This window comes from Bubalus kerabau, chromosome 3, assembly GCF_029407905.1.
Source record: "Bubalus kerabau isolate K-KA32 ecotype Philippines breed swamp buffalo chromosome 3, PCC_UOA_SB_1v2, whole genome shotgun sequence".
Lineage (NCBI taxonomy): Eukaryota > Metazoa > Chordata > Mammalia > Artiodactyla > Bovidae > Bubalus > Bubalus kerabau.
Window position 1 is genome coordinate 178,363,135 of NC_073626.1, and position 26,896 is coordinate 178,390,030.

Below are 26,896 nucleotides of genomic sequence, written 5' to 3' on the forward strand. Positions count from 1 at the left end.
GTTTTCCAAATTTGCTGGCATATTGAGTGCAGCACTTTCACAGCATCATCTTTCAGGATTTGAAATAGCTCAACTGGAATTCCATCACCTCCACTAGCTTTGTTCGTAGTGATGCTTCCTAAGGCCCACTTGACTTCACATTCCAGGATGTCTGGCTCTAGGTCAGTGACCACACCATCATGATTATCTGGGTCATGAAGATCTTTGTGTGTGTGTGTGTGTGTGAAGATCTTTTTTGTATAGTTTTCCTGTGTATTCTTGCCACCTCTTCTTAATATCTTCTGCTTCTGTTGGGTCCTTTATCGAGCCCATCTTTGCATGAAATGTTCCCTTGGTATCTCTAATTTTCTTGAAGAGAGCTCTAGTCTTTCCTATTCTATTGTTTTCCTCTATTTCTTTGCACTGATCGCTAGGTTAATCAACCCTAATTTAGGGCAAAGACTATATATAGATTGCTTTAGAGGGAATATACAATATATGCTTATGACAAAAGCTTGATCTCACAGAGTTAAGAGCTGTTTTGGTTTGGATTACTGGGCATCTAAGTTTCACATCACTCACTCTAAAACAATCACTCATACTCTTTTTATGATTTTTATCTTCCTTCTTTCAGGAACTAAAAGAGGACATCCATACACTTTGTAGTAAGAGCTCGCTGGCAATGTTTAGAAATGCAGTGTGTTTCCATATGATTTAATAGTTCTGATCATTAACCTTCATGTGCTGAGACTTTAAAATCTTAATTAAATTACATAGAAATCTGTATAATTTTTTATTACACACTTTCCAGCATTCTTAAATTAAGTATACTGAATTTAACTTTTCCTAATAAATTTAGACTCATAAGCAATAAAAATTAGGTAAAATAAAAGGAATTCCATGAATCAGGACAGATTAAAAAATTGAGATTCACAAGTATGTCATATACACAACACCAAAGAAGAAATGCTTGATGTGCTGTAATGAGCTCTAGAGAAAGAAATCACTCCTCAGGGCATACACAGGAAAAAACAACAGAAACCCAAGGATCTAATTTATCTTTCAGTAGAAACTCTGTAGCCTCTTGCAAGTCCCTGCTCCTCGTGGGTGCTCTAAGCCCTTCAACGCAAGAATGGCAGATGGCAGACCAAATCTAACAACACAGGGGAATGTGACAAAATATTTTGCTCACAGTTGTGTCAAAGTATCATTATACATGTGTATTCACACCTCCTCTCAAAGAATTAATTTGACTCTGTCTGGCATCAGAGAAGCACAGCCCATTCATTCTTTCACCATGTGTTATTTTGTCACTTGCATTTGGTTTTAATCCAACACTAATATTGCAGAGCCAAATGATTTAAGTTTTCAGTATTCCTAGCCCTGGCAATCTGTGCTATATGTGGAAAAGTAGGTATAAGTGTGGTAACTGGCAGTTAGAAACAGAGGCAGAAAGTTGCAACATTTGCAAAATATGGAAGATATTAACTCTATGGGAAGTTCAGCTCAGCTACTCAGTCGTGTCCGACTCTGCGACCCCATGGACGGCAGCACGCCAGGCTTCCCTGTCCATCACCAACTCCCGGAGCTGGCTCAAACTCATGTCTATTGAGTCAGTGATGCCATCCAACCATCTCATCCTCTGTCCTCCCCTTCTCCTCCCACCTTCAATCTTTCTCAGCATCAGCATCTTTTCCAATGAGTCAGTTCTTTGCATCAGGTGGCCAAAGTATTGGTGCTTCAGTCATTTCAATGAATATTCAGGACTGATTTCCTTTAGGATGGACTGGTTGGATCTCCTTGCAGTCCAAGGGACTCTCAAGAGTCTTCTCCAACATCACAGTTCAAAAGCATCAATTCTTTAGTGCTTAGCTTTCTTTATGGTCCAACTCTCACATACATACAAGACTACTGGAAAAACCATAGCTTTGACTAGATGGACCTTTGTTGGCAAAGTAATGTCTCTGCTTTTTAATATGCTATCTACATTGGTCATAACTTTTTGTCCAGGGAGCAAGCATCTTTTAACTTCATGGCTGCAGTCACCAGCTGCAGTGATTTTGGAGCCCAAGAAAATAAAGTCTCTCACTGTTTTCATTGTTTCCCCATCTGTTTCCCCAACTCTATGGGAAAGTTGGATATAAAAATACATTACAAATCCTAAATATTAGTAACTTTAAAGTCATACCTAGATCTTTGTATTTTTTTCTTACAGGTTAATATTATTCCAAAAGTATGTTGAGCAAAAACTTAACTATGTACACATTGATATGCAATTCAAGCATAAAATATCACCTAGGACCTCTGGAGAGAAGCAAATTCCTTTTCTCCATAAAAAGGTATAAAAAGTATGGATCACAACAGAGAATCATGGTAGTGACTGTGGTTCTTGTCTTTTTATCTTTTTACTTTTCTTGTATTTTTAAGCAACTTGAGATATAAGTCACATACTATAAAATTCACCCATTTAAACTATATAATTCAATGCTTTTTCATATATTCAGTGTTGGAGGTAGTGATTACTTTTTAAGATATTCTGGCTTTTCAGTTTTATGAGTTCATTTGTTAGCTATTAAAAGATTTTGGTGCATATATAGAGAACACTTAACTCTAAAAATTTGAATTATTTCCCATTTCTGAAGGTCTAGACAAAGAAGAGTCCTGGTTGTGATCAGTTTGTGGGCCCATTAACTCCAGTATTATATTGCTCTTATCTGACAACAATAGAATCAAATTATTTATTAGAGCAGTGAAGAGTAAAGCTCAAAGCGATCATATTGAGTAAAAGGAGTCTTAAATTCTAGTTCTAGCTCTGTTACTAGCACAATTTCTGCTAGGATGGCATAGGTACAATGGGTATGCAATGGGTCAGTGGTTCCATTATCAGAGGAGCATGATTCATCTTTGGATCTTGAAAAAACGAACAAAAAAACCCAGCTGACGCTCATCTCCACCACAGACAGATGTGGTATCTAAGAGTGAACTTGGGCATTTGCTTTGTTTTAAAGCTCCAGAGATGACATGGACACGCTCCCCGGCAAGAGCCACTGCAGCCACTACTCACAGGGCGGATGCGGCTTGGCGTGTGAGCCTGGGAAGTCATATGACTGTTTTGTGCCCCAGTTTCCTCAATCGTAAAACAAGAATTCCTAAACGCTTTTTGTCCACTCGATTGTTGGCACTAATAAGAATATATAGAAATGATTTGAAAATAAAAAAAATGCAACAAAAATATAAGCTGAAAAATCCTTGTCATCATTATTAAGCATATTCTTGTGACCTCCTACTCTATCATATAAATTGGGATCTGAATCAGTTTTAGTTCTTTAGCTGGTGAAGCAGATGCTCTGAGCACCAGATATAACAAAAGAGAAAGGGAATGTTGATTAAAATGAGGTCTCTTATAAGTAATACTTACTAAGTTTCCCTAATACACCATCTTGAGCTTAGAGGCTTATATTAATTAAAAAAAAAAGGAGGCCTAAGAGGGGAAAGTTTCTCTGTTAAGAAGAATGGAAAAGGATCCAGGAAAAGGAGGAAAATAGTTTTTATAGACACGTTTTCAAATTCTTATACTGAGCAGACAGTACACAGAGAAACAGAAGATGTTTGAAAACAGAACTACAAAAAATGTCCTACTCAGTTTATATGCAATTTAGATGTTTAAAAAATAATATATAAAAAACATTTAGAACAGTACCTAGAGCATGCTAAGTGCTCAATGAACTGCCTAATGAACTCTTTTATCCTTCCTCTTCTACAGAAAAGAAGTTATCCTGGTGAAGGATAAAAAACATGGCACTGGCAGAACAGTTTTAGATATTCTTAACTCTGTCACTGACTATGTGACATTGGGCAAGTCACTTAAATTCTAAGGTTTAGAATTTAATAATGATGAAATAATAAACATCAATGGATATTCTTTTAAGAAATTAGAAAAAGGACAGTTCAAAAAAGTAAAAAGAAAATAATAAAAATACTAGCTGGCAAAAATTAAATTAAAAATATATTACAGGAAGAAAACAAAACCCAAAACTGGTTCTTTGGAAAGATTAATAAAATGAACATATCAGTTGTAAGCTTGTTAAAAAAAAAAAAAATAGGGATATGTGTATAACACCAATATGAGGAACACAGAAGGGGACACTGCTGTAGATCTTACAAATATTAAAAAGATATACAATTTTACTGCAATAAACTTGAAAATTTAGATGGACTGGGCATTTCCTAGAAAAAGCACAATTACCAAAACTGAAACAAGAACTAGAACATCTTAATAGTCCTTTCTAATAAAGACATTGAATCTGGAAGCAAAGAACCCTGCCACAAAGGGATCTTTAGAACCAGCTGGCTAGAAATTATAGGTGAATTCTTTCCAAACATTAAGGAAGAAATAATACCAATCTTACCCAAACTCTTCCAGAGAGCAGAAAGAGGGGATATTTCTCAATTTACTTTGAGGCCTGCATAAACTTGATACTAAAACCTGACAACATTTACAAGAAAGGAAAATTACAGGCCTATCTCTCTCATGAATATCATTGCAGAAAGCTTTAAATGACATAAGAAGAATATATTATGATCAAATTGAGTTTACTTCAAGAATGCCAAGAAGGCTTAACAATGGAAAGTCAATCAGTTTAAGCCATCATGTAACATAAAGAAGGAGAAAAATCCTATTACTATATCAACTAATGAAGTGAAAAGCATTTGATAAAAATCACCATTCATTCATGATAAAAACTCTCAGAAGTTTCTTTCTCTGATAAGAGGTAGCTATGTAAAACCCAGAGCAAACATCACACTTAATGATGAAATACTGATGCTTTCTCCCTGAGATTGAGAGTAAGACAAGAGTATATAAAGAATACCCACAAATTAATAAGACAGACAGCCCAATAAAAAATACGAGCAAAAGATTTGAACAGGCACTTCAGAAATAATGATATGCAAGTAGCTATAAATTATGAAAAGGTACTTAAGTTCATTAGTCATCAGGATATGACTGAAAACTTTTTTATGGTCAAAAAAGTTCATTCGGGTTTTTCTATAATATCTTACAGATTTCCCCCCTAAGAACACAGTGTATAACTTAATAAGAACTGGCCAATATTAGTCAATAGACAGAGACATCAAGGTTTTTTAAAATCTTGAACTATGAGGTTTCTACAGCTGGAAAAAGAGAAACAGTAAACATATGATTTCTACAAGTAATAGAAGAGTCTTTCTAAGTAAAACTTTCTAAATTGGTCAAAGTACCAAAGCTCAATAACCCTTGAACTGTTGATTATTTTGCTATTAGAAAAGATACATCAGGCATAATATCTATATAACAAGGAAATTTCATTAAGTGGAAAATGCCATGGAATATGGTATTGGATAGACGTGGGTTTTTGTTTAAGCTATCTGTGAGATCTTGAATAAGCTGCTTAAAATTTCCAATTACAGTTTTCTCACTAAAATATGGGGATAAAATAATGGGAATGATAGCTCTCCAAAACTAAACTGGAGGTAGGGTGACTTATTGGACAAGAAGGTGATGCCTGATGCTGTTATAAGAATATGGCAGGACTTCCCTTGTTAAGGGAAGAATCTGGTTGAGAATCCAATCGCTGATGCAGGGGACATGGGTTTGATCCCTGGTCCAGAAAGATTCCACACGCCACGGGGCAACTGAACGTGTGCCACGATTACCGAGCCCGCATGCTACAACTACTGAAGCCTTTGAAACTAGAGCCTGTGCTCAGCAACGAGAGAAGCTACTGCAGCGAAAAGGCCGTGCACGGCAATGAAGAGTAAGCCCCACTCACCACAACCACAGAAAGCCCATGCAGAGCCACGAAGACCAAGTGCAACCAAAAATTAAATGAATTCTTATTTTTAAATAAGAATATGGCAGACATGAGGACTGAGTCTTCATACCTTAGACTTAACTTGTCCAACTCTGCTCCTCTCTCAGACTTTCGCACTGTACTAAATGATCAAGCCTAGGAAAAACCTTGATTTTCTTTTCCTTACCATCTCCAACACTTAATTTACCAGTAATCTTGTCAGACCTGGCTTCTGAATTATATCCCTGATCAGTTTGCACTATCTTTAATGCCAATATTCAAGTCCTAGCTGCTGCCATCTCTCATGCAAATCCAGCAACAGACTTCACCATTATTCTGCTTTTCTACCCCTGGAGTGGAGTAGATCTTTGCACTAGCCACATGTGTCTATTTATATTTAGTTAAAAATGAGTTTCTCAGTTTCATAGCCATATTTCAGGTTCATAATGGCCACAGGTGGCTACTGGCTATCAAATTGGACATCACAAAATAGAAGAAAGTTCTATGGGACGGCACTGATCTAGACACCTGCCAAGCTCACTCCTACCTCCAGGGCTTCATACTCACTGCTCTCTCTTCAGGAATGTTCTTCCCCCAGATTTATTTATTTAACCTCATAATTCAGGTTTCAGTTCAGATGAAGCTCCTCAGAGAAACCTTCTGAATTCAGATTGGACCACTCAGTCTGACTTATTAGAAAAGACCCCGAAGCTGGGAAAGATAGAGGGCAGGAGGAAAAGGGGACGACAGAGGATGATATGGTTGGATGGCATCACTGACTCGATGGACATGAGTTTTAAGCAAATTCTGGGAGATGGTGAAGGTCAGGGAAGCCTGGCGTGCTGCAGTCCACGGGGTCACAAAGAGTTGGACACAACTGAGCGACTGAACAACACTTCAGCCTGAAGCAGCTTCTCAACTGCCCCATCCCCAGACACTGTCCCTCCCATCACTCTGGCTGTTTTCTTTACAGCGCTCACCACTATCTGAACGTGTTTTATTCTGCTTCTGTTTCTACCCATAAACATAAGCCCCATGAGAGCAGGGCCACGTTTGCATGTTCACACCTGTATCCCCAGTAACTAGAATAATACCTGACACACAGAAATGTACAACAAATTGCTGAACAAATAAATGAGTTAAGTATCCAACAACCAACATGTACTCCAATCCACTTACCTGCTATCATATCTTGAGAAAAATTATTTAATCTCTGAGCTTAATTTCTGTGTGTGTGTTATCCACTCAGTTGTCTCCAACTCTTTGTGACTCCATAGACTATAGCCCGCCAGGCGCCTCTGTCCCTGGGATTCTCCAGGCAAGAATACTGGAGTGGGTTGCCATTTCCTTCTCCAGAGAATCTTCCTGACACAGGGATCGAACCTGGGTCTCCTGCATTGCAGGTGGATTCCTTACCATCTGAGCCACCAGGGAACTTAATTCTTAGTGCTATCATGAAGAATAAATAAATCAAAGACTACAATCTGCCTTGTAGAGAAAAACCAGAAAGAAAGAAACCTGATGTGCAGTACAGAAACAGAAGTTCTGCTGCTTGGATAATTTCCCGGCGTGGCTAACCCATTCCTGATTCCTTTAAAGTGAGTTAGGCGTTTCTGATATATGCTCCCACAATGCGACGAACCAGAATACAGTGGCATAGTTCTGGATAATAATTAACAAAATAATAATTCTGTGGCCAGAACATTAACAATATCTTAATGATACTTGATATTTTAGTATCAATTATTAAGTGCCAACCACTGTGCTAAGCATATCATCTCATTTAGTTCTCATGAAAATTCGAGGTAATATTATAGTCTCATCATACCCACTTTATGAATGAGAAAACTCAAACGGATGAAGTAACTCATTCAAGATAGATCATAAATGTAGTGGCCGAGACTGGGAACCAGGTCTGATTCTGTAACCCAAACCTTTAACTACCGTAACACGCACCTTGCTTTTACAGTAGACAACACAGAGCTGCAATCAGCGATACTCTGTTTTGCTTACTGCCTTCTGAACTTTTATTTATTAGCCACCTCTTTTTAGTGGCATAAAGAACTGAATATGGCTTGGGAACTCCCTGGATGTTCAGTGGTTAGGACTCGGCACTTTCACTGCTGGGGCCTGGGTTCAATCCCTGGTCAGGGAACTAAGATCCTGCATGCCATGCGGCACAGCCAGGGAGAAAAAAAAGAACTGAATATGGCTTATTACTTCATTTCATTAATGTTAATGCTCTAAAATCCTTAAGACTAAACTTAGAACAACTGAAACAGATCTTCTGTCAGTATATACAATCATGAAACATTTATTTCCTCCTCCTTTTATTTAAACAAAATTTGGAGACTCCAATAATATGATTGTTTTTTCTGTCTATAATTGACACATGACAAATAGTCTAAACTTTTTCAATGATTGCCACAGCACTAGAGTGAGGCAGACCCTCTCCTTCTTTTCTACTTCAAAAATAACTATTTAAGAATGTCCAAGAGGGTGTTAGTGCAGTATTTTACATTAGGTTTCTCCCTGTGGCAGAGAATTTTGAATTCTGATTCTAGTGGTATTTAACCCACACTACCTGGCACTGGACCCTGGTCTAGCTACTCCTCTCTCTGGGCCTTTTTTCTCCTTTTCTTAAGGTGATTTCACTAAAGTATACAATTAGTAAGATCCTTTTCATTTTCCACTGACCACCTTTGATTCTTTTATAGATAACGGTACTTTCTTTGCACCTGATCACATCCGATAACCACATTTCCTTTCTCTCTCTCTAAAGAGTTAGGATGACAAGAAATCATTAATTCTCAGTACAAACCTCCATCAAGGCTTCGGGATGCCCGTTTGCTTGCTGTGCGCTCAAAGTGTGGGGCAGGCCTGTCAATCAGAGCACTAGCTTGCCTGGTCTGAGCCTGAGTTCGGCCACTGTATCGGAATTTGGATCCCAGGGCAAGAAATTTGCTTTTAGGAATGGTGTCTGTAGATGTCAGTCTGGAGGGAAAAAACATAATAATCATATATTATATACATTATCTTACTCTAATGAGGCTGAAATTAAAGCCAAAATCAAGAATTAAAAAGCTTCATAACTCTCATCAGTTCAGTTCAGTCGCTCAGTCGCGTTCGACTCTTTGCGACCCCATGGACTGTAGCGTGCCAGGCTTCCCTATCACCAACTCCCAGAGTTTACTCAAACTCGTGTCCATCGAGTCAGTGATGCCATCCAACTATCTCATCCTCTGTTGTCCCCTTCTCCTCTCGCCTTCAACCTTCCCCAGCATCAGGGTCTTTTCCAATGAGTCAGTTCTTCGTATCAGGTGGCCAAAGTATTGGAGCTTCAGCTTCAGCATCAGTCCTTCCAATGAATATTCAGGACTGATTTCCTTTAGGATGGACTGGTTGGATCTCCTTGCAGTCCAACGTACTCTTAAGAGTCTTCTCCAACACCACAGTTCAAAAGCATCAATTCTTCGGCGCTCAGCTTTCTCTATAGTCCAGCTCTTACATCCATACATGACTACTGGAAAAACCATAGCTTTCACTAGCGAGACCTTTGTAGGCAAAGTAATGCCTCTGCTTTTTAACATGCTATCTAGGTTGGTCATGGCTTTTCTTCCAAGGAGCAACTGTCTTTTAATTTCAAGGCTGCAATCACCACTGGCAGTGATTTTGGAGCCCAAGAAAATAAAATCTGTCACTGTTTCCATTGTTTCCCCATCTATTTGCCATAAAGTGATAGGACTGGATACCATGATCTTCATTTTTTGAACTTGAGTTTTAAGCCAGCTTTTTCACTCTCATCTTTCACTTTCATCAAGAGGCTCTTTAGTTCTTCTTCGCTTTCTGCCATAATGGTGGTGTCATCTGCATATCTGAGGTTATTGATATTTCTCCTGGCAATCTTGATTCGAGCTTGTGCTTCATCCAGCCCGACATTTCATATATAAGTAGGGTGACAATATACAGCCGTGACATACTCCTTTCCCAATCTGGAACCAGTCTGTTGTTCCATGTCTGGTTCTAACTGCTGCTTCTTGACCTGCATACAGATTTCTCAAGAGGCAGGTAAGGTGGTCTGGTATTCCCATCTCTTGAAGAATTATCACTATACCCCTGTAACATTTTCATCATTTTATATATAAAAGAAACTGAACCTCAAAAAAGGCTACTTGCTTAAGGTCACATAGCTATTAAGAAATAGGGTAGTCACAGAATTCAAGCCCAGAGCTCTTGTTCTACACTCCTAGAATAATTTTGTGAAACGCACTCCAAACTCAATGCCTGGTAATCTATTTAATAGGTTTTTTGGTGTATTTTCAACTCAGAAACCTCATCTTCTTTCTACACAGTACTCTCTGCTCTCTTTTGTCATGGCATTTACTTCACTGAATTGAAACAATCTATGTTCTAGTCTCCACTATGAGACTGTGAGCTCTCTAAGGGTAAAGAATAAAGACTGACTTATTCATCTTTGTGTTTTAACTTCTGGCATAGTGCCTGGCATGAATCTGGCATTCAGTGAATGTTTGCTGAATAAATGTATACATACATTGCTACATCAAATACTACCAAAAAGACAGTCCTCCCCGCCCCTCTTTGGGGTAGCTTATTTTAATTCAGCAAACACTTTCTTTTATGTAATGAAGCATTGTTGTTTAGTCACAAGTTATGTCCAGCTTTTTTGCAAGCCCATGGATTGTAGCCCACCAGGCTCCTCTGTCCATGGGATTTCCTATGCAAGAATACTGGAGTGGGTTGCTATTTTCTTTTCCAGGGAATCTTCTCGACCCACAGATTAAACCTGAGTCTCCTCCACTGGCAGGTGGATTTTTTTTACCACTGAGCCATCTGCTGCTGCTGCTGCTGCTAAGTTGCTTCAGTCGTGTCCGACTCTGTGCAGCCCCATAGATGGCAGCCCACCAGGCTCCTCCATCCCTGGGATTCTCCAGGCAAGAATTCTGGAATGGGTTGCCATTTCCTTCTCCAATGCATGAAAGTGAAAAGTGAAAGTGAAGTTGCTCAGTCGTGTCCGACTCATAGCGACCCCATGGACTGCAGCCCACCAGGCTCCCCCATCCATGGGATTTTCCAAGCAAGAGTACTGGAGTAGGGTGCCACTGTCTTCTTCAATTGAGCCATAAGGGAAGCCCAATGAAGCATTACATGTCAATATATCCTCTTATTTTGATGCAGTGGATATAAATATGCTATCCTACAAGTAAATACACCAGATGCAACTGAAATCTATACCATAGATATTAAACATTCAAAATAACTCTTTTTTTTTTTTTTTGGTGGGGGGATAAACTAGGAGTTTGGGATCAACATATACACACTACTATATTAAACAGATAACCAACAAGGATCTATTATATAGCACAGGGAAGGATACTCAGTATTTGGTAGTCATTATAAGGGAAAAGCGGAGAAGGCAATGGCACCCCACTCCAGTACTCTTGCCTGGAAAATCTCATGGATGGAGGAGCCTGGTAGGCTGCAGTCCATGGGGTCACTAGGAGTCGGACACGACTGAGAAACTTCACTTTCACTTTTCACTTTCATGCATTGGAGAAGGAAACGGCAACCCACTCAAGTGTTCTTGCCTGGAGAATCCCAGGGACGGGGGAGCCTGGTGGGCTGCCGTCTATGGGGCTGCACAGAGTCGGACACGACTGAAGCGACTTAGCAGTAGCAGTAGCAGTATAAGGGAAAAGAATCTGAAAATATATATATATATATATATATATATATATATATATAACTGAATCACTTTGCTGAACACCTGAAACTAACAGAACATTGTAAAGCAACTATCATTCAATTTTTTTAAAAAAAAGAAAAAAGTTCTTTTTATTCTTCCTCACCTTCATTTAAAACTATTTTCTTGGTTTTAAAGTAGATGATGGAAGCATAAAGAAATATCTTAATGTCAATAATTAAGATTTTTTAATTGAGTGTAATGTGTAACCTGATGGTTTATTTGAAATGAGAATTGAAATGTTATTTTCCCTGACTTATTTTTCTGTACATTGTTCTTTAGTGCGAAGTATGACATAAAAAATACAAATAGAAGAAAAAGATATGGTTCTCTCTCTTGAGAGCCATTTATAAAGAGTCAAGTTTATTTATGAATGACATGGCATAAGGTCTGGCATTTGCTTCAAAATAATCTGGGAAGTAGTAGGAAAGAGTGGGTGGGGATACAGAGGAAACAAGATTGGCACTGGGGTGATAATTATTGAAGCCGGGGTTTGGTACAAGGAGAGCCCATTATATTATTCTCTTCACTGTGCTATACATGCAATTTTCATTTTCTTAAAAAGGCTAAAGGACAACAACTAGTTGGCTCTCTTTTCAATGTAAGTAATGATTTGTCTGCTGGATTTTAAGTTCCATTAGGACTGGGACCAGAGCTACTAGTGGTTATTCCCAATGTCTATATGAAGGGAAAGCACACAGGAAATGCTTGGCAAATGAACAGAGGGGTTAAGTATGTGGCCTCAGGAAAAGTAAAGGAGATGAAACTTTCTTCTGTCTTCTGTTTATCTGATACAATTGGGCTTCAAAGGTGGTCTCTGTGCTCCCTTTCTGGGGTTGATTAGAACCAGGATAATGATCAGCTTCAAATCTTTAACCTTGTAGAGTAAGAGACCCACAGCAGGTAGTTAGGCACTCCTTAGAAAAATTCCACATGGAGGTCAGTCAGAGTCCCTCTTCCTGGTAGGGCTGGATTTAGCCCCCTAGGGCAATCCCAGAGCCTCTTTTAAACACAGGCTCCTATTCCTCACTCCCTCCTCCTCCCACCACACACAGTAAGATGCTCTGGGCGTGTGGAGGCCGTGTTTTTCAACCCGAAGGAGGGGAACTAGATTCATTTTGTCTTGCTTAAGATGATCTCACCTCAGCTAAAGAAAAGACTGCCAACCATACAAAGAAGGGAATTTCAACAGCAGGTTTAAAATAGAAACACGCATAAATAATTTAATCTTGAAAAATACTGAAGTGAGAACAATACCTGAAAAACGTGTGATGCTCTACACAGACTTTCCATAATTTCTTAGCTGCTCGGTAACTGGGAAGTTTGAATCCGATGGTACTTTCGTACTGTTCTTGCTGTAAGTGTACAGATAAACATGGAACACAAAGTATTAGTCAACTACTGAAACAGGACCAGAGAAACACGGTGCTACAGAGGAGACGGCTGCAAATAAAAAGAATGTTACTAATCTAAGGACGTAAAATAGCACTTGAAAATTTTTCCAACTTAACAAAAGAAATTTATACACTGAGGGTGGTTTTTCATCTTATACTATTTACACATCTTATTTTGTTCAGAAACACACACGCATACATACACTGTACATTTTCTGAGACATAAATAAATCATGTTTTGATCATCCAGACACTGTTCTTCCTGCATTTAGGATACTAGGCTACTCAATAATCAGGGACTGGGATAACAGATGATTCTTCCAATCAACTAATATTATTATGCAGTCATTTTTAGAAATAGAAACTAAAGATTGTGGTTCAAACCAGATTCTTGAAATATTAAATATCTTTTTTTTCTTTGATTGTTCGTTAATTTATCTAGATAATCTCTTTGACTAAACCAAACCACATCCTGCAGGGCTACTGGAAACACTGTCCTGCTTCTCTTGCCTGTGTTTCTGCCTTAAGCATGCTTTATACGATGGAAGGAAACTGACATTAACTTCTAGTGCCTATTATGGCCAATAGCACTGTGATTGGATAGTATCATCTATATTTTTATACACGAGTTTCTTCATGTGTAACTGAGATTAGAGAAGTTACTTGCTCAGTCTCACAGCTATTAACTGGCAGAACCGGAATTTCATGGTTTCCCCTATACCACACTACTTCTAAATCATCTATTGTAGTCATAATACTACATTACACTTCTCAAAATCCTCCTGTTGTTCTTTAGTGCTTTCTAAAGTAAGACTTTTGCATTTTTAGTATATATTATATAGTTAACATTTAAAGAAACAAAGGACTTCCCATGATGGGAAGTATGTGTGTGTACATATATATATATATATATATATATATATATATGGTGTGGTCTTTTTCTGCCTTCCAACACAAAAAAGGAAGCCTGCAGAGGGAGAGACTCTTCTATTCACTGTTCCTAGCCCCTAAAATAGTGTCTGACACAAAGAAAGCTGTCAAAAAACATTTGTTGACTGAATGACTCTTGTATCTGGAACTCTTTAACTAGGCACAGGTAAATTATTACGGTCCTAAACAAATGCTTCAGCGATAACCCTTATCCGAAATGCTAAGGCTGCACGTTCAGTGTTTCCATGCTGAAACAATGAGTGGTTTTCACCAGCAGATGGCGATACACACGCAGAAAAGCTTCTTTACATTAGTGGGCGCTCTTCTGCTGAGAGATTTTAGAGCTGTCGTCTCATGTGATCTTCACATCAACCTTGACAGAAGAAGGTACTATCCCCCTTGAGTGATAAAGAATGCCTGAGATCTGTCAAGGGTCTTTTACTTAGTAGGTGGCAGAATAGGTATTGGAACTTTTTTTTAAAATTTAATTCCTACGTGAACAAGTTTCTGCTATACCATGACAGGGCTTTAATATAAAAGTTAGACTTAGCCAGCATTGGTATATCCTGAAAATTGACTACCAACTAACCACTGAGTTATCTGGTACAAAGTTGAACATCCAACTCGACTACAAATCTAGAACTTGACCCTGGAACACATTTCCAGTCACTACAAATACATTTATTTATATAAGATAAGGGATGTGTGGTGCAAAATGAAAGGAATTTAAACTCACAGGTTAAATATCTCATGCTATTTAATTTAAAAATATTTTCCATCAAGTTTTTACCTGGAGCAAACAAGGAACAAGTTTATTAATCCAAATTTCACTGCTGGCCTTGGTGTATTTGCTTATATGAAGAGAACTGTCCAGAAAACCAACAACAGTAAAGGAAGGAAGAAGCATCATGGGACTGATTACTTTAGGAAACAAAATACCAGCGCCTAAACAGTTGGCTGTAGAGAGACCTCAGAGATGATCACATGGGAAACAGGCGTGAAGAGCTGTTTTAGACATGATCTGTGTTTGATTCAGGAGGAAAGGGAATCACGAGCTCTGTACCTCTCCAGGTCGAATCTTAATGAAAAAGCTGCTACGTTTGTAAGAAATCTTCAGCACTTTGGGCCAAGGAAAGCGGTTAATTCTCAGCTTTTCTTTGTAAACCAGAAGGCCACTAGAGCAGACACCTAGGATGATATCCACGCCCTCCAAGTCCTGAGGAAAAAAGAGTTAGAATGTCAGTCTTGAGCCAAATGCTCAACATAGCTCACTTTTATTAGACAATCTGAAGCTATCAACAACCCAAAATAGTTACCCTAACAACTGTAACCCATGGAATTACTTGGTCTACGTCAAAATGTTGTTACTATACCACGTTTTAAAAAATCATCATTATTACCTATCATAACTATCTTTAAAATTCCAAATGACACTCCTTAATACTATTTCTATAATCTGCTCTAAGGAAATAATTCAAATCACAGAAAAAGCTTTATACATGATAATGTTCAGAATGTTTTAAGAGTGAAAAAATGTATATAACCTAAATATCCAAGCATTAGGCTTAAATTTTGTCCATCCATATAGTGAAATATGATGTAGCTGTTAAAATAGTTAGATTAGACTTTGGAAGATAAATGGGAAAATAACTATGTTGTTAACATTAAGTGAAATAAAGCAGGACAAAATTGCATATATAATTTGATTCCAACAATATAAAAGATTTTCATAGAAGAAAGATGTGTACACCAAAATGTTATTAATGCCATTCTTTAGGTGGTACAATTACGAGAAATTTTTTATTTTATTTTTCTATACTTTAATTACAATAGACATGTATTGTCTTTTAAAAAGCATTCAAATGTCAAAAAACTAACACATGTATGTAAAAAATTCAAATAATACAGAAATGTGTAAAATTTTAAAAATCTACCCTCATCCTTCCATACTCTTTAACAGTAACCAGTACTAATTTGAAAATTTCCTGAATTATCCTATTTTCTAGGCACATACAATTATGTGTGCATAATACATATGTGTGTCCTGTGTGTGTGCTAAGTTACTTCAGTTGTGTCCAACTCTCTGTGACCTTATTGACTGTAGGCTGCCAGGGTCCTCTGTCAAAGGATTCTCCTGGCAAGAATACTGGAGTGGGTTGCCATTTCCTGCTCCAAGGGATCTTCCCAACCCAGGGGTCGAACCCATGTCTCTTATGTCTCCTGCATTGGCAGGTGGGCTCTTTACCATTAGCACCACATGGGAAACCCCAATATATACATACATACATGTAAATATATTACTTATATATATGTCACCCTTATAACGGAGAAGGCAGTGGCACCCTACTCCAGTACTTTTGCCTGGAAAATCCCATGGACGGAGGAGCCTGGTAGGCTGCAGTCCATAGGGTCGCTAGAGTCGGGCACGACTGAGCAACTTCACTTTAACTTTTCACTTTCATGCATTGGAGAAGGAAATGGCAACCCACTCCAGTGTTCTTGCCTGGAGAATCCCAGGGATGGGGAAGCCTGGTGGGCTGCCGTCTATGGGGTCGTACAGAGTTGGACACGACTGAAGCGACTTAGCAGCAGCAGCACCTTTATAATGAGGAAAACAACTAGAAAAAAATTAAAATTCAGTCCTTGAGGGTGGAAACTATATCTAAATCATTTCTGTATCACCCCAAATCCTGTTATTGACAATATGCTTGGTAAGTGTTTACATTGAGTTTATTACCTGCCCATATTATCAATCACAATTGATTCAAGGAAAATAAATTTCACCTGAGTTCATCTCTACAGCTGACTATTTATTTAGATAAGTAATAAAAACCCAACGTTACATGCTTCTAAATGACTCCCTTCCCCAAAATGAGTACAGAGAAATATATTAGTGTCTACATGTGCTAAGCACAAGCACAACAGAGAGAAAAAGAAATAATATTCAGCTTCAACTCAATGACTACATAACACAATTTCCCAGAAGATGCCCCCTTAAGTTCTTAAAGCCTGTGGGTACAATTACATCCCTCTTTTAACTAGATGTTTTGAAGAAATAATTTGCTTTACAGCATTTGGCAAAGGAATATGCTGCCTGATTCCTCATGCATTCCTGATAACTACTGAATTAACACAAGCCTCCAGCAGAAATTGAGAAGCAAAACCTCACCAGTTCAGTTCTGGACCTGACCTGATCTTCCTATCATCTACTTCTGAGAGTCACAGAAGTTACAACACCCAGCCCCAAACAATCCAGAGCAACATCAAGAAAACTCACTAACATACAAAGGAATCTTATTAGGGTTATTAGAAATCCAAATAAGGAAGAAACTTCAGATACAGATATTCAAGTTGGGAAAAGCCTGAAAGGTCACTTTAGTCCAATTACCACAAAATGTTTGAAGGTCCTTTTCTAAATTGCTACCAAGTGATTATTCTGCCTAACCTGGAATATCTCCAGAGAACTCTGTCCCTTCTGAGGTAGTGCATCCCACCTTTGAAATAGCTCTGTTAGACAAACTGCCCAACTGAGTCAAACAGTATCTCCCTGCAGTTCCCAGTTTACCTGCTCCAGTGTTACATCTTAGAGGCACAGTAAAACCTTTGCTTCACACACTAATCCTTGAAACCCATAAAGACCGCTATTATATCTTCCCTAAACTTTCCCTTCTGTGGGTTAAGTATCCCTATTCTTTTGCCTGTTTCTCACTGGACATGGGTTTGATTCATCGTATACCCTAGTTAAATTTCACTGAATGAACCTCCAATCATCCCTTGAGTCTTTTCCCTCACAAACTCCTCAACCTCCCCAGCCATTTCAGTAGCTGAAGGTGAGAGAAGTCAAGCGACATCCTGGCATTATTCATTGTGTTAGACTGTCTTGGGTTGAATGGGGATGAAAGCTCAAGTTTCCAGTTACCTAACCCAGTGGTTCGCAAGTGAGCCATCTGTGTTCCTCCTGTGTGCATCAGAATCACCTGGAGAGCTTGTTAAAACAGAGAGCTGGGCCCTACCCCCAGAGTTTCTGATTCAGTAACTCTGGGATGGGAACTGAGATGAGCATTTCAAACAAGTTCCTAGACAATGCTAAGTGATTCTCAGATTCAAGCATGAAGGGATATTCATTAAATCTGGAGACTAAGCCTCTCTTCCACAGTCAATCAGAATACCTGGGAGGAGCTCAAGAATCTGTATACTTAACAAATAGCCCAGGTGATTCTGAGGTAGGTAACTGGCTATGAAACAAGCCTCGCTGTCACTCTGCATTTGTAAATGTATCTGCATTTTAGGAAGTGACCATTTCTTCTGCTCTTGGCACTGTATCTTTTGATCTTTACAGTTGCTTAAGTGTGAAACCTCGTTCTGCTGGTGGAATTGCAAACTGGCAACTCAACTCATATACTTAATACACTTGACTGATTCAACTGACAGACAACATTATAACAAGAATTACTATCTCCTCTGAATGTTTCATAATACCCTAGGTAAAGGTTGGTACGATGTACTATATGACACAGGTCTGATACATGCATATTAATAAGTTACCATTACCTTTGCTTTATGAAGGTCAACACCATACATAGACAACTTTTTGGCATTCTCAAGAAATTCCAGGTCAGCCTGAGCTGGAGTCATGGACCTTTGATAGAAGGAAAAAAAAAAGCTTTCAGTGTCACAGTGTCAATGTTTATAATAATAGCATTTGTATATCACTTTTACTTTACATAAACATATAAATGTATACATACCAATAGATATGTAGATGTATTTCATGTTCCTAAAAATAGAATATTACATATGGAAAAGGACTCATCCCTACCTGTGTCTAAATAATTGAAATATGCCTTAGAAAAAGAGCTCTTGGAGAAACAAAAAGTTACCAAAAAGCTATTAGAAGAAAAGTTTTTTTTTAATCCTAGTAAAATTCTTTAAAGCTGCCTCATCCACCATCAGTTCTGCTCCTCCCTCTCCTTAGCCCTTTTCTTCAACACACATAAACTCCTCCCACTAATTTATCTTGCCAAGGAGGTGACCAAATTAAATCCTCTGAGGGCATGATACAGTTTACAATATCCTCTTAGCTGCCCTTTTCTCTCCATATCCCTGAATTGAGTTATTATGGAAATTAAACAGGAGGGCAGCTGAAGTTGCTTAACTGGGGATTCTTAATGGGGGCAGGCTTGATGAAAAGAAAATTTCTGGTAACAGATGGTGTCCTGCCCACTGATCTAAACAAAATAAATTGGTTAATAGAAGCATGTAGATAAAAGGGCTGCTCTCTGTTATTAAGATGTCTTCATTACAAAGCATATAATGAATCAAATTTGTTTGAAAACAATCAGCCTCATAGTCTAAACACTCACTATGACAGTCTTTCCTTCTTCTTTATAACTTTTTTCTCTTTTGAAAAGTGCTCATGAGCTAGGTTGAGCTTTAAAGAAAAAGATATTACTCTTAGTGCTGCACAATTCAGAACCAATCAAATAGAACTTCATAGTAACAATAATGCAGCCACACCCCTGAAGAAAAACCCCCGTAAATGCCTGTTTCCCAAAAGACTGCCTGCCTCAAGCTATAAAAAAGCAGCAGTAACCTATTCATTTAACAAGAGAAAGTCTCTTTCAAAACCATCTGTCTTTATCCTCATTAAAAACAACAAAGGAGGACTTCCCTGGTGGTTCAGTGGTTAAGAGACCATGCTTCCAATGCATGGAATTCCTGGTTGGGGACCTAAGATCCCACATGCTGCCTGGTGCAGCCAAAAAAGACAAGAAGAACAAAGGGTTCCTTGGAATAACAAACCCCCTCCCCAATTTAAAAAAAAAAAAATCTGGAAAGAAACTGCATACTTGTTAATGACTCAGCATCCCTGAATAAAAACTTCTGCAAGCGCAAAAATATCACACCTGAATGCTATTAATGACTAAAATTGAACATACACACAAAAAGAACGGGGAAATAAGCACTTGAACAAGCAATTTTGCATGTTCAACTCATTAAGAACGTCTCAGGAAAGTTTTATATTTTTTTCTCTCACTTTTAGTTTCTAGTTAAGGTTACTCCCACTTTTCAGATTTGGGGCATTTTGTTGTTGTTGTTAGTATTATTGATAGATTGAAGTTTAGAATTTGAAGCTGGAATGGAGCTAGAAGATTATAGAGTCCACCACTTTCATTCTGCTGATAAAGAAATAGGGCTCAAGGGATTACATGATCATGGGCAAGTTATAAGTCTTAGTTTAAGGCAGCAGGCTTTAGCCAGGACCCAAGTCACATCATTAGAGCTGGCTCCTGCACTTAAGAGTATGACATCAATCTCCTATAAAGTAAGAACTGTAATAATACCTACTTCCTGAGACTAGTATCAGAAATGATTTTTTTTTAATCTTTGGATGTAGCTGGAGCATGTGTGTGTACTTACTTACATCTCTATCTATCCATCCATCTATCCATCAGAAACAGTTTTTGCTGAAACCTGCAGTTTTAACGCAATACCATAGGAGTCATTTTAGTTTCCTTTTCACTGTAATTTCTATCTCCGTTTACTGACAGAAACTTGACTCCCATTATCCTTAATACACTAATTTGATCAACCCCCCACTGCTCCTCCATACAGAACCAATCTCTACTTCCTGCCACTGACTCCTCCCTGACTTGGATGCCCTCTTCACTGGCTTAGACTCTGAATTCCCCATGCTAGGCTGCTCCCCACACGTGTCCTCACTCAGATTCTGACCCCTGGGGTTAGGCTACCCCTTCCATAGACATCTTCACCCTGCTCAGGATTCAACACTTGTATCAGGTACCACTCCATACGGATGTCCTCTGCAGGCCTTACCCTTACATGGACGCCCTTCTCACTCTGTTCTGCCTCTGATAACCACAACCATGTGCCCACCCATGACTCCCTTTTCATCCTATTTGAGCTCTGACTTCTCCTGCAAGGCTGGCCCCCCACAACAAACACTCTCCTCACCCTGCTTAGGCCCCAGTATCCCCAACCAGACTGCCTCCCAGCATGGATGACTATCTTGCTCTATCCCACTTAATGGCTTTAGAACACAATTGTTTCAGGAAGCTTTTTCTGATTATAAAGATCATACATTCATTGTATAAAATTTGGAAAATATCTTTAAGAGCATAAAAAAAAAAAACCCAGAAGAAAGTTTCCCATAATCCCACCAACCACAGATACCTGTGTATGTAAATGCAATCATATTTTACAATTAAACCACAAATTAAACTTAATTATTTTTGACTTAACATTTTAAAGATTGTGTTTTTTCCTATATTTTCCAAGACTCTTGAAAATAGTAACAAACTAGCTGGAAAGAGATTAGACAGCTCTAAACTATTAGGAGTATTGTTTTGAATTTATTCAGTACCACTTAATAATTTACTATTTGAAATTACTGCAGCTTACAAGAAGTACCTAACCAGAGAGTTTGGCACAGGTTAATTTTCGCTCATTAAAAAGAGAAGTTATAACAAAGTTTCCCTGTATTTATTTTGAGCAAGCAGAGTCAGGATACAGAGCCACTCGGTGAGTTCCAGTGTTAAATGACAGCTTTTTTTCCTTTTTTTTTTTTAAATGGGAAAAGCTGCTTTATTCAGGAAGCCAGCAATCTAGGAAGATGGTGGACTAATGTCCTAAAATCATCTCCAAGTTGCTCGTTAGGAGACAAAGGTTTTTAAGGCATTGTGAGGGAGGGGGTACAGTTTGCAGCGTCAGCTCGTGTACAATTCTCAGGTTAGTTGGCATAAAGGCAAAGTTTCAAGCATCACCCATCTTCTGGATTTCAACCAATTTGGGGTCCACATGCTTGCAAGTCAACAGTTTTCATCTGGTGGGGGATGTGACATCCTTTTAATAACATTGTTGCATCTCCAGATTAAAGACTGTGGTTTCAAATAATTAAGTAGGGGACAACTGACAACTTTACATTATCTTCCTAGTCCCCATAAATGGAGGACAATTAATTTTAAGCCTTGATTTGCTAGTGTATGTTTAATGTGAATTATAGCTTCACAGTTTCTGTCTAGGCAAACAAAGAGCCACTACTAAGGATTCCATGTATGTAGTCTGTCTTCTATTTATCTGAGGAATGGGATCAATGCATAGTAAATGCTTCTGCCTAAGCAGAAGTCTCTTTGGACTGGTTAAAATGTCACATTGTTGGGACATAATTAAAATTCCCATTTGGCTTTCTGTTTGTGAGGACTGCCAATCTTTCCAAAAAGGAGCAAGTAAATTCCAAGATGACAGACCTCTAAATTTTCTGATCATGGAGATACATTACTGCTCAATTTCTATCCATACACCTCACAGAACATCAACTGGAACATATCCATCTGTCCTCTGAGATCGTTTCACCTATTTGGATTTAAAGTCAGTTCCCAAAAGCACTTGTCTAAACCCAGACTCACACTCATTACTGGCAAAATGGAATAAGAATATTTATTTTCCTAACAAATATTGGAAATTTTACTATATACTAATCATTGTGCAAAGCACTTCACATGAATTTCTGATTAAATAATCACAAAATTCACAGTATCATCCTTTTGTTTCAGATGGAAAAATGGAAACTTGGAGAGCTTAGGTAACTAGCATGCATGTGTGTTACGGTTGCTGCAGTTGTGTCCAGCTCTTTTCGATCCTGTAGACTCTAGCCCGCCAAGCTCCTCTGTCCAGGGGATTCTCCAGGCAAGAGCACTGGGAGTGGGTTGCCATGCCCTCCTCCAGGGGATCTTCCCAACTCAAGGACTGAACCTGGGTCTCCCGCATTTCAGGCAGATTCGTTACCATCTAAACCACCAGGGAAGCCTGGGAAGCCCTTAAGTAACTTACTAAGAATCATAAAGCTAATAAGGAATGGAGACTGAATTCAAAGTAAGACAGGCTGACTCCTGAGCCCAGGCTTTTGCCTTAGTGCCTAGCTCAGTGGTTCTCAAAATTTTGACCTCAGGATCCCTTACCTCTCAATAATTACTGAGGACTCTAAAGAGCTTTTATTAAATGTGGGTTATTTCTATCAATATTCACTATAATGGAAGGTAAAACTAATAAAATTTGGAACTACTGATTAAATCTTTAAAGAATAACAATAAAAAAACTCATATTTTAACAACTTTTTTTTAAAATAACAACATTTTCCCAAACTGTTGTTAAGGAGAGGCATTGTTTTCCATATTTATAAAATTTTTTTAATGTGTGACTTAGAAGACAGCTGGATTCTCCTGTCTAACTACTTCTGAATTCAATGTATTGCAATAGTTGAATTTGGTTGTAGTATATGAAGAAACCTGAGCTCATACAGATATGTAGTTGGAAAATGAAGAATTGATGATTAAAAATCTTCTTTGATACTTACTACACTAAAACTCAACAATGGCAATTTTCTAAGGGGGTTTCCAATGTGAAATCTGAAGACATAATGGTGAACTTTTGTAACCTGTTATATTAAAATCCATTGGCCTATCTTGCATTTTGAATGGACTTTTTATAGTTATGCATGATTTTGTAACAGCATGCATTTCATATCTGAAAAATATTGGTTGACTGAATAATCCAAGTCCTCCAAATGCTGACACATTTCATTGTACAGTATTAAAAGAAGATAATCACATGCATTAAAGTCATCACCAACTCCATCAGAAAAGTCTTTTAAGTATTTGGAGCCTGTCAAGACCATGATGGCAAATATAAGTTTTACAAAATTCTAATTTTCTCTTAAAAGCTTGAATTTTATCATTAGCAACCAACAGTCGGTTGTTTACCAACCCTTAAAGGACTGGCTCATTTCTTTTTTTTTTGAGAAAATGTATGCCAAACAACCAAGTCTGAATAATCATAGTCATTAATCATAGTTATTTTTTTTCAAACGAAAAAGGTGTTGCACCAAAAAAAAGTGACTAATTCAGCTGAGAATGTAAAACAATTATACAAGTGTTTTTCCTCAAGATAACTGTTGTACCTCAGTATGCAGCACAAGTGCTTTCTGGGTACTTCCTATTAAATCACACAGAATATTAAACAGAATGTATTTAAGATTTAAAATAATCAATACTTTTTACTACTTCATCATGAAAATTTTTAAGTGAACAGGCAGATTTTAAAATATTTCACCTTTCAACTGCAAGTTAAAAAATAAAAGTGCACCCTAGTGAAGCATACAATGACCAGTAGTACAGTTTGGTGCCAACTGCCTTGATTTGTGCTCCACCATTTCAACAAAGGGCTTCCCAGGTGGCGCAGCGGTAAAGAATCTACCTGCCAGTACAGAAGACACAGGAGACACAGGTTCAATCCCTGGTCAGGAATATCCCCTGGAGTAGGAAATGGCAACCCATTCTTGTCTGGAAAATTCCATGGACAGAGGAGCATGGCAGGCTACAGGCCATAGGGTCACAAAGAGTCAGACATGATTGAAGTGACTGAGCATACACGGCTTAATTCAAACAGTGGTTATAAAGATTGAATATGATATTACACATAAAGTGCTTAGCATGGTATCTGGCACACACATAATAACACACACATAATAATTAGCTGCTTATGATATGATGATGACTATGTTAACAATGCATAAAGGAGAATCAAGCATTGCATGAAATTTAGACTGCAAAGTCCTCCCAAACCTGAAATTCTATTACGATCAAATATACGTCAAAATCATCAGAGACAGAAGTAAGGCATCAATCATAATCTAACACCACTATTTTCTGCTGTTGTGCTCCACAGCAGCAGTAAAATATTTTCTTTTTACTTTGAGCAACCATTTTATTGATTGCTCAAAGATTACACTACTAATAAAAATTATTTTAAAATTGTTAGATAAAAAGAACACTTCCCTACAATCCTGACATTCTAACAAATAATTTTAATTGACTGCTTCTTTCTACCACTTACTTTTGCATACATGTATTTGTGTGCATAATTACATATTTTACATATACATATAAATTTCTAGAATTATAATCAGAATATTAATAAGTATCTTAAACACATATTTTGTGCTTCCCTGGTGGCTCAGCAGTAAAGAATCCGCCTACAGTGCAGAAGACATAGGTTCAGTCCCTAGGTTGAGAAGATCTCCTGGAGAAGGGAATGGCTACCCACTGCAGTATTCTTGCCTGGGAAATCTATTTGACAGAGGAACCTGGTGGGCTATAGTCCATGGGGGTCACAAGAGCTGGATACAATGTAGTGACTAAACTACCATCACCAAACACATATTTAAGGACAATACAACATCCTTTAAGTTAGAATCATCAACTAGTTGAAAGTGATTCATTACTGCTCTTAGATATCAAAGTATTGTAATGTATATACCCAAACTTGAAAAACAAACCTTGGAATTATCTGTAGAAACAGCGTGATCTCATTAGAGTGGGGTGATTGTTATAAGACTATTGTTACATAGATGAAAGACTTTAAAGTTCTTATTATGGTTCTCATGACTGAGGGACTGGAACCTACAACGGGAATAAGGCAACTAGAACTGGGGGACCTTGAGTTAACACTCTCTTATCTGAAGCATCTTAATCCATGCAATCCTACTGGAACCACTCTAAGGAAAATAAGATGGTTCAACAGCTAGATAGACTACTGTACGACCACTCAGGATTTCTCAGCAGTGTGACCTTCTGGGGCATCCTAGCCTAATTCATGCTAACATAATTCAAGGTGCCAACTCAAGGCCAGGACAGACATTCTCCAAGATATGCCTAGGCAGCTGGTAAAATTTAGCTCGGAGAAGTCACTCATATAACAATGGGATATATTGTAGGAAGAAACACATTTTTCTGGGATATTAATATTACCTAATGTTCATTAAATTTTTACTATGTGTAAGATGTTGTATTGAGTTTTTACACCTATGACCTTTTCTAATCCTATGGATCACCCTACTTCCTCTGAGGTAATGATCTCTATCAGACATATAAGGAATCTGAGGTTCAGAGAGATTAAGTGAATTACCTGAGGTCACAAGGCTAGGACCAAGCAGAACAAGAATTCAACCCAGCTCAGTCTGACTAAAGCCCTTGTTCCCTTGATCACTGTGTTATACCTCTCACATTACCAGTTATTTTCAAGAAAAAAAAAAATTAGTGAATTCAAGAAAGAATTTTAAAATATCTTCAGGGGTTTTATGAGCCCTCTTAAGTCTATTCTTGCACAAAGACCCCAAGTTAAGAACCTCTGCTCTAAAGATCTCAAGGCATCTAGTATAGTATAATACATTTAAATCTAAAAAAAAAGATAAAAGGCAATAGTAATAATAGTTTCCATTTATTGAGCACCTACTGTGTGCCAGCCACTGTGCTTAGGGCTTTACATATATTACCTCATTTAGTTTTCATCCAACAATGCAGCACCATTACTCTGAAAACTTAGGTTCAGAAGGCTTAGAATCCCAAAGAACTGGGAGGGGACTGAGCTCAAGCTGACTCTTTCTCTGTCACCAGTTCCCACTGAGGCGAACACTAAAATCATCCCAGGTCAAGGATTTAAACTTACTGTCAAAGTAAAGACAGCTCAAACCCTGGAGACATACTTACCTGTATGACTTATGCAGTTCCATGACCTTCTCTTCAAGTTCCTTGGTCTGATTTGGGGCCAGTTTAAAATCACTAACATAATCTGTGCCATGGAGTTCTGGATCATAGTCTCCTAGCTCAGACTGGATAGTATAAGAACCTAGTAACGCTAAGGTTGCAAAGGAACAGGGCAGACGTCCAGAAACTATGTCCTGTCGAAGCTGAAGACATAGGTAATACCTATAGCCAAAAGAGAAAAGACGTTACTATGTCAGTGACAGAAACAATAATAAAATATAGAGAGAGAAAGGAAGAAAATGGCAAAGACAGGGAGGGAGGGAGAAAGAAAAAGAGCGACTAAGTAAAGATGAGTTAATATTAACAAACTGTTCAATCTAAGCAGAAGGTATATGGTTGTTCATTGTACTGTTTCAGTGTCAGATAGCCCAAACTGGGTTC

At 38.1% G+C, this 26,896-nt stretch overlaps 1 protein-coding gene across 13 annotated transcripts in view; it reads right to left on the minus strand.

The window, feature by feature from the left end:
- The window catches only part of EPB41 (erythrocyte membrane protein band 4.1), a 180,818-nt gene that overhangs the window by 51,220 nt on the left and 102,702 nt on the right, over positions 1–26,896 (minus strand). For all 13 annotated transcript variants that reach the window (XM_055573918.1, XM_055573920.1, XM_055573924.1 and 10 more), the window contains exons 7-11: positions 26,459–26,677; positions 18,447–18,534; positions 14,959–15,111; positions 12,829–12,926; positions 8,632–8,804 (exon numbers count right to left, since the gene is read on the minus strand). In XM_055573918.1, coding sequence (XP_055429893.1) covers positions 8,632–8,804; positions 12,829–12,926; positions 14,959–15,111; positions 18,447–18,534; positions 26,459–26,677 — 731 coding nt within the window. The remainder of the gene's footprint in view (positions 1–8,631; positions 8,805–12,828; positions 12,927–14,958; positions 15,112–18,446; positions 18,535–26,458; positions 26,678–26,896) is intronic.